Here is a 9,604-nt window from a genome sequence, read left to right as displayed (position 1 = left end):
TATCAAAAGCTGTCATAATTTGAACATACACTTACCTCTTCTCTTTGTCTGCCTCTCTGACGATTGTTTGAGCCCTCTGTAACAAAAATAGTGACTACTTTTAATTGATTCTTTTTGCAGATTCTGTATTGTGAGTATTGTGTTCAAACAGTACTATGCCACAAGTTATTCACCTTTGTTTATGAGAGTATTGAGTATGAACAGAATTATAAACAGAAAAGTCCACACTGTGTAAGAGATCATTACTTTCACAGGCCAACACTCTGTCTGGTCAAGACTGCAGTCCTTAATCTCCAAAACACAAATAAAGATGACAGCAGCTGTGGATGAAATCAGAGGAGGTGGTTGTAGCATAACAGTCATCTCTAGTTTTAATGATATTTAGCAATAAGAAATAATTATGAACTCAGTGGTGTGCACGGGGGGGGGGGGGGGGGGGGGGGGCAATTGATGAAACGTGCGCTAAAGTGCCCTCTTGGGAGCCAAAACGCGTGCTAAGGCACTCTCTTCGGAGCCAAAAGGCGTGCTAAGGTGCCCTCCTGGTTTGCAAAACACACTAAACTGCCCCCTTTCTTTTCGCCCTTGCCCTTCAAGAAGTCTGTGCCCACCACTGCATGGACTACAGCACTACTAACTATACAGTAGAGATTACAATCAGAGGAATTTCCTTACATGTAACAATCTCACTGATGACAGAACACACTTTGGAAGTGATGTCAAGTATCTCGTATCTTAAAGAAAAAAGGTGAAAAACAACAACAGACTGTGTAAATGGTACTGGATTACGGGTCAAGTCAAATATTCAGACAGTAGAAGAGTCTTCTTACTCACAGTTCATGACTTTGTTTGAGTGGCAGACAGACAATTACCAGCTGTATGAGATCCATCACTATCACCACACATACAAGAGTAATAAGAGTGACCTAAACACATACAAAGAAACACACATACAGACATATTCACATTAAAATACTTCTTAGAGCAGTTTATAAATGTAGACATAAACAGTAGATATGAAGAAGTGAAAAAAGAGAAGTGTTGAACACCACTTACATAATGAATAGATTTCCCCAGAACAAACAAGACCAAGGCTGCTATTTCAATCAATGTGAAAAGCACACAGCATAGTATTTTCAAGCATTTCACCTTAAAAAAAAATTACAATTATTTTAGACATTTTAAAGGTAAAGTGCTAAACAAGATGTCTATAGCCACATACTGTATAACATTTTGTGTTAGGGCAGTAGGGGCATGGCAATGTATGAAGAACAAAAAATGACATAACAATAAATAAATAAATACACATATAGGCTATAGATATATAAATACATAAATAAATAAATACATATTTTTTAGTCATGAAAAAGGCTAATTTTACATTTCTACATGTATTTATGTATTTATTTATTTATGTATTTCTTCACAATATCTTCCATAAGCACAATGGGCCTCATTCACACACATTTTAAGCACAAATCTGAGATGCATCAATATATTGCCTTATCTTACTTGAATTTGTTCTTACTCTGAAAACAAATTTAGGACAGCCTTAGATCATGTGTAAAAGAAAAAGAGAAGTGTTGCAAAAATCACAAACTTTGTGACTTACCTTATTTAGACGTTGAGAAAAGACTGTGACTGTGGATATATGGAATATGTTCTGAGGGGAGATGGAGTGAGAGAAAATGAATCTTATTATATTATTGTGTAACAACATTGTCTGAGCGTGCTTTGGTAGGACTGTTGACTATTATTACATATAAATGCCATACCAAAGAATTGTGGACGTAAAAAATGACATAACAATAAATAAATAAACAAATAAATAAAATACAATATAATAAATAAACACATATATAGATATATAAATGCATAAATAAATAAATATATATTTTTTAGTCATGAAAAAAGGCTAATTTTACATTTCTACATGTATTTATGTATTTATTTATTTATGTATTTCTTCATAATATCTTCCATAAGCACAATGGGCCTCATTCACACACATTTTAAGCACAAATCTGAGGTGCATCAATATATTGCCTTATCTTACCTAATTTGTTCTTACTCTGAAAACAAATTTAGGACCGCCTTAGATCATGTGTAAAAGAAAAAGAGAAGTGTTGCAAACATCACAAACTTTGTGACTTACCTTATTTAGACTTTGTGTGACTGTGAATATATGGAACATTTTCTGAGGGGAGATGGAGTGAGAGAAAATGAATCTTATTATATTATTGTGTGACAACATTGTCTGATTGTGCTTTGGTAGGACTATTGACTATTATTACATATAAATGCCATACCAAAGAATGGTGGAGGACATTCAGAACTACAGGCTGAAGAAAAAACAAAGCAAAACAAGGAGCAGTTGTGTGAATTAAATTCCTGAGGTTTATATTTATGCATACATTTTTGCATAATTTCCAAGTACTCAATCAAATTCATCTCTGTGTCTCTCCTTACCACGTTGGTGCCATTGTCTCTACGATATAGCATTGGAGGAGTTGTGTTATTGTTTGGCGTTGATAAAGTGATGTTTACTCCTTCCCAGAACGTAGAATAATCCTGAACAAATGTGGCCCTGAAACATATCAGACAGGCAAATTGCTTTACATCATAATATTAAATAAAACTGAAGCAGGTCAGTTTTATTCTTGGTTACTGGGGAGCACAATAGTGTTACAGTATGAAGACACAAAGTCTTAAAAAGGTCCAGCAACATTACAAAGTGTATGGATACTTGAAATTACAACCTGAAAGTGATGTTTAGGTCTTCTCTCTCTGCACTCCACTTAACTCGGATCAAACTCTTGCGCTGATTGTTTTTTTGAGTAACAGCTGAGGCCTGAGCAGAGTGACAAAAGTATAACAAGGCGTCACATCAATAAGAAAGCTTGATGAGGCGTCTACTTGTAGTTCATTTAAATTTGATGATTAAAATTAACATGTCAAATATAAATATCGACTTTATCAATTCAATGCATGTGCTATGTCTAACAATGATCAATTGGGAAGGCTACTTACTGCTGAACCATTGCATGTCAGGAGGTTAACGTTACCATCAAGCGAAATAAATTTTCCCACAGGACTGCCATCGTCTTGCTCTCGAGCCTCCAACATAAATCCCATGAACTTAGTGTTGCCTGTGCTGTTGAGGAAAACTGAAAAATGTGAAGGTTCATCAGGGAAGAAGTAGAAGAACAGAAAAATAGAGACAGAGATAATCATAACCGTTCACTTAATACCACCACAACAACAATCTATAGTGACAAACTAGCTTCCAGGACAATGGGATCAAGAGTCTGTCTACCTGTAATGGGATCTCCATTTTCCCCACGTTCGTACTGAACCTGAAAAGGAGGTTCAGTGGTCTGAGGAGGATAGAATACTCCATCTCTGTTATCATGCATTGGCTTCATTGTGTCACATGCCTTGGGGACGTTCCCATTTGAAAAGCCATTAGCCTTTGTGATGATGTTAAGACCAATCAGAATCCACATCCACATCTGGAAACAATAATGTGTAATACCATCTTTAAATGCCATAAACCAGATGATCATTCTTTTTCAGCATTCTTCATCAACAAGCAGTCACTGAGGATTGATTTAGCATGTTGGGTTGAAAGTGTTACAGCCTTATGGATGTTTGAACGGATTGACATCATTAGTCCCTCAGTGGCAAGGCTACAATTCCCACACTGCTCAGCCAATATCAATGTAAGCACGCTTAAATTAAAGTCAATGCTTTAACCTTATGGCTGTTGTGTTACTGCAAATACAATGTGCTGAGTTACAGAATCAACACAAGGAATCTCATTTGCAGGATCACTCAACATATGAAATGTGTGTAGAGTATATCTTTCAAATTCAAACCTGGATTTCTGTTGTTTTAAGAACTTCTTGGAAAATACAATTAAATATAATAAAAGTAACAACTTTTTTTTCTTACCTTGAAATAAAGTATTTGTATCACCCAGCACCCAAGACAATGAAATCATGAATTAAGATGTCACACAACAATTTTACAATCTAAGTAAAAGCAAAGAAAAGTATCTTGAAGACAAACAGATCCTCAGATCCTCCTTCCAGGACGTGCAATGTGTGCTATAGAGCTAAGCAACAACTAAACATACGGAAGGAGGAAGTTAGAAATATAAGGTCAACCTAAGTGCATGACTGAACCCTCCCCTGCAGTTTCCCTCCCCTAGTTATTACAGTTTATTGCTTTCTCAATAGCAGACATTTTTCTGTGTGTGTGTCATCCTCCATGTCCAGATACCTGTTACAAGAAGCAGGTTCACTGTTGTTTGAGTGGCTTCTGGGTTTTACTTTTAATAAAGTTTTAATAAAATTCAGATAGTACAGTGAACCAGCCAGACCCAACACCCACAGCGTATGATGATGTGTCGCTGCACTCTGTTGGATCAGTTCAGAAAAACACCAAAAAACACCTGAGTTAATGTATTAATTGTGCCAGAACAATATGATTCTGCAAAATTACAATAATTAATGTCACTCAGAGTGAAAGAAAAACAAAAAAAGAATTTCAGTCTTAATAGAAGCTCACACTTTTAAGAGGTCGGTGCACTACAGATAATTGTGAACACAGTGCAGATCCAAAGCAGCTGTATTATTTATTTTAAATTCAAATTTAATACATACAGATGATACAAAGGATAAGTTAATATAAAACGTACAGTATGTGCACCCAGTTAAGTGGCCTGTTTAAATGTCCAAACATACATTTTGGTATTTATATACTACTGGTATGTATGTTGGTGTCCGTATACAGCCCCATGCACTTTAAAATCCCTCTCAGTGTAATCGTATTTATCAAGATATCATCCACTGTGCTCAGTAACAGCAGGAGCTCGTCATGTCTCAATCCAAACATGAAGTACACTTTTATGTAAATGAGCCACATTCCGATCCGTTCTCTATAACGGGGTAACTTTCACATTATAACGTGATACTGAAACTTCACATTATAACGTGAAACTGATGCTTGTTCTTTTTCTTGTGTGGCAGCTATACACTTCCATATTTATCAATATTTAAGTGTATGTTTATGTTGCATGTAAAATGTTTTATTTAGCAGCAGTTTACACACTGCTCTTGTCCATTGAATAAAAAGCATGATGAAATGTGTCTTCATTTATCTTTAATAGACAAAAATATATACAGATCGTTGTTTGTTTGGAAAAGAAACATAACTAAAACCTAGTTATTTTAACTGGGTGGGACCATTCAAAGGCTTAATATTGTGTTACATTTTTTGTAATTATTATCCATCAAGTGAATTTGTACACAAATCTGCACCTAAACTGCCTAAAAAAAGAGAATATAATATACAAGCATACATTCAAGCATTTCAACATGTTAATAAAACCCTTGCATAATTAAAATGTATGTAAAACAACAACAACAATGAGACATTTGTTGTGTACAATGACATATTGTATGACATTTACAGAACAGATCATAATTCTATAATTACATAAGTATATATTATATAATTCTGTTATTATAATTATGTACACATCATGAGAGAACTTCTGTTGTCATTATGCACTATATAAATAAAATGTATGTGATTTGAATGTATGCAATATCTTACACAAAGCAATGAACTTGATTGTGTCTGAGTTCTGTGTTTATGTGTTTTTTCTGCATCATTAACATTAATTTGTTTTTTTAAGTTCTGTATTGTCTGTTTTTGTAAAATGTCAGTGTAGACAAATATATTAAATACATTGAGATGAAACTGAAATATTATTTCATCAAGCACAGGGGTATCTCATGTAACAGCATTCTGACTGTTGTATATTTTTATAGCATGAGTTATCACACAAAAGGTGTGGCTCAAGTTAAAATAATACTGACAATGCCTTTATTGATGTTGTATTGACCTTCGCTCAGCTATTGTTTTTCTCTCCCTTTGTGTGACCTGCTTTAGGTAAATTTATGTAACAATAACATCTCATAAAAATTACAAACTATTACAAAGTGTTTACACAGTCACACATGTATGCAAAACTAAACAGCAAAAGCCAGATTTGAATGTTGAGAGCACCTTGATTACAAACTGCAAAATATGAACCAGCAGAGATTAAAGGTACTTTACCAAATGCACAATGGATTTAGTTTTTTTTTTTTTTTTTTTTTTAGAGAATCAGTAATGCCACACTAAATACAAGAACATATATAAATGTAAAGTTCAACTAGTACATCGATCCTTGTGATAGGAAGGCCTGCACTCTAACTGGGTGTTCCCCAGCTTGGCTTTGACGACTGAACAGTCGGTGCAGCATTGACTTCAAATGACTCCTAAACTTCACACCAACAAATGCATAAAAGACAGGGTTGAGGCAGCAATGGGAGAAAGCAATTAGCCGGCACACGTGGAATGCATATTCAAGCTGGATACTTCGTTCGCATGTATCAAATGGTGCAACCAAATGGTCATCCAAAATCCTCAGAAAGATGACTACATTGTACGGCACCCAGCCCATGAAGAAAACGGCCACAATACAGAAGACTAATTTAACTGCTCTGTTTTTTTTGTGGGACCTTGTTCCTCTGATTCTCCCTAATATTTTAATGTAGCAGAAAGCCATCACTACAAAAGCAACCAAGAAGAAAACATTTTGTTGGGAGATGCTAATGTCTTTCCACAGGCCCATTTCATATTCACAGCCCACTGTATGTTCATCATTTTGAGGGACTGAGGAGAGGGAGGTGTGGAGCAGAGAAGGCATGGCTGCTCCAATGCTGATTACCCACAGGAAGACAGACAAAAAAAACCCGGTGACAAGTTTCTGTGCCCTCAGGTCAGAGAGAGGGTGGACCACAGCTATATACCTGTAGATAGTCATGATGGTCAGGAAGAGGATGCTGCTGTAGAAGCCAGTGAAGAAGACAAAAGTCACAATTTTGCACAGCATCTCAGAGTACAACCAGCCCCAGATATGGTAAATGGCCCAGAAAGGGAGACCCATGGTGAAGACGAGGTCAGAGACGGCCAGATTGAGAATGAAAATGTTGGTGAGAGACTTGAGATTCTCGTACAAAGCCAGGATTACAAGGACGAGGATGTTTCCTGTGAGGCTCAGTGTGATCACGACAGTGAAGAAAACAGGAATGGCAAAGGATCCAAAAGTGGCCACATTCTCTTTGTCACAGACTTCGTCCTCAGGGTCATCGTCATAGTAAAATGTGCTGTTAAACTCATCCATTGCTGAACCTAGAAAATAAATACAAGTGTATGGAATACATGCCTTTAGGTACATTTTGTCTTACATCAAATGGTTAATTTCAGTCAACAGGGGGAAAACAACAAAGTCAAAGAAAGAATGATCAATATCTTTTTTTATGATGACTGAGTGTACCGATACACTTAATGACATGTTACACTGGAACTATTTTATTATAGTGCAATAGTATTCAAGAGTAAAACATTAACCTACCTGCTGATTGATGGGACTGATATGTCGTTGTATGTGGCTCCTCTCGTCTACTCTGAAGGCAACTCGAAAAGGAGTAGCTTTAATAATCTCGTGACAGGTTCTTTCTGTTCCTACTTCTGTTCTCGTAACCGACAACCTGTTAGGCCAGCTGGGTCACCATTATAGATCAAAAAGAACCTGATGTTCTGCCTTTTAGACTCAACTTAAAATATCATGAAGTAAGTTAAACTGGCAGTTACAATTAAATTAGAAAACATATTGAGATTAAAGCTTTGTTCTTGACCTTGGAAATGGCACAGTGGTACAGAAAGATGCAAGGTGCTTTCAGACACTACTATCAGCAGATGGAATTTGCTCAGTTGATTACACAATGCCCGTATGTGACCACCTGTTATCATATTGCCCAAGTTTCTTATTCACTGATTATTGCTTAATTGTTTGATAAGTGCTATATAAATAAATGTTATTATTATTATTCTTATTGTTATCATGTTATTTAAAATCATATCTATGACAGCTAAACACACTCAATCCTTTCATGATGAAAACATGTTTTCCCATGTTTTGAGATATCCCTCTGGGTGATTTTGAGAGCAATGCAATGGAAGCAAGTGGAATTTAATTTATGTTGCTCACATCTTTGAAAAATTACTTTAAAAATATTGAACAACAATGTGCCTTTCCAGAAACATCGTCCTTGTTGCTCTGGATTATCCACAGAACATGATTTGAATAACTTTTAGTAACTATTTATTCAAATCTCAGAGAAAGATTTCAAAATCTGCAAAAATAATGATATCACTTGAAATAAGTGAATTTGTGTTTTTGTGTGACCTGATGCTTTAAGTCAGTCAAAAAGAGTCCTAGGAAATGAGAAGAGAGACTTTGAAAGGGTAGCTGAGAGAAATGCTGTCTTTCACTTTCATAAAGATGGGCAAGACCCAGGGTATGAACTACAGGAGAGCCCATATCTTTTACATCATGGATTATGATTATGATTCCTGCGTGAGGGTGATTCATCACTAATTCACGTTAATAAAGATAAGACAATGCATGCCATCATAATTAAAGCATGTGCAATATCATAATCTTAGCTCATCTTAACTCAAAAATCGAAAACCAACCCATTACAAAAAAGTGTGCTCCCCTAAAAGCCATGGAATAGTTCGTACACTGGAGAGACTGATTTAAAAAAATGCTAAATCAGTTCAGCATTGGTGGAGATACCCTGATATTTAGTCCCTATAAGTCAAGTACCAAAAACAGAAGTTCCTTTATTTCCCATAATACAACAAATATTATTATTAATACAGACCTCATGTCCACATCTTTGAGAAGAAAAAATTGCTTCTGCAATTTAAGTGCTTGGTCGTGTACGAAATCATAATAGGCAGGTACATCTGATTTTAAACACTTATCTGAAGCTTTTACTGTATTAGGATTCTTTGTCATATCAAGCTAATGTATGTCACATTTACAGACTTTTTAGCATCAAATTGGCTCTTTGAGTTTACAGTTTCCTGTTGAGCTGTGGTGGAAGTTTAGTAACAAAAAGAGGGACTTTGGCAATAAAAAGATAGTAATGTTGAAAGATATGGTTTGATTAATTTGGATCATTCAGATAATAATAATAATAATAATAATAATGATAATAATAATAATAATAATAACAATAATAACTTTATTTATCCAGCACCTTTTAAAACTGAGTTTACAAAGTGCTTTGACAGACAAAGTTAAAGCAGTACAATAGAAAGCAAGACACACAACACAGAGAGCAGTCACTGACAAACAGATAAACTTTTAAATACATATTTGCACAGAGGGCGGCTGGCCCCACTTATACTGTTACTGGTCAGTAAAGACAGAGACAAAGAAAACATGGGTCAGTGTTTATTTGGGTACCTGATATTTTAAGACTGAAAAACTGTAAACTGTCTTTAACATCATTAATTGCACATGTGCTTATCCTTCATTGATATGTTAAACGGTTTGCTATGAGAAAGGTTTATTGTGCTACATTAAATTTTAAAAATAAATAAAATAAAACTGTTTTCATGTTACCAGTTTCAGGGAAATGGTCATGATGTCCTGCTGTCATATCAACAAAGAAGCACAGAAAAGTGGGCCAAGCAT

General features: G+C 35.4%; 1 protein-coding gene across 1 annotated transcript; it reads right to left on the bottom strand.

Annotated features, from left to right (window-relative positions):
- Window positions 1-6,223: 6,223 nt before the first annotated feature.
- Window positions 6,224-7,241, bottom strand: xcr1a.1 (chemokine (C motif) receptor 1a, duplicate 1). Its single transcript, XM_053322398.1, has one exon. It carries the CDS (start codon window positions 7,235-7,237, stop codon window positions 6,224-6,226), a length of 1,014 nt encoding a protein of 337 aa, XP_053178373.1. The 5' UTR covers window positions 7,238-7,241.
- Window positions 7,242-9,604: the final 2,363 nt, after the last annotated feature.

This window comes from Scomber japonicus, chromosome 7, assembly GCF_027409825.1.
Source record: "Scomber japonicus isolate fScoJap1 chromosome 7, fScoJap1.pri, whole genome shotgun sequence".
In the NCBI taxonomy this organism is placed as follows: Eukaryota; Metazoa; Chordata; class Actinopteri; order Scombriformes; family Scombridae; genus Scomber; species Scomber japonicus.
The sequence above is the reverse complement of the archived record's forward strand: the minus strand, read 5'-3'. Positions and strand labels throughout refer to the sequence as shown.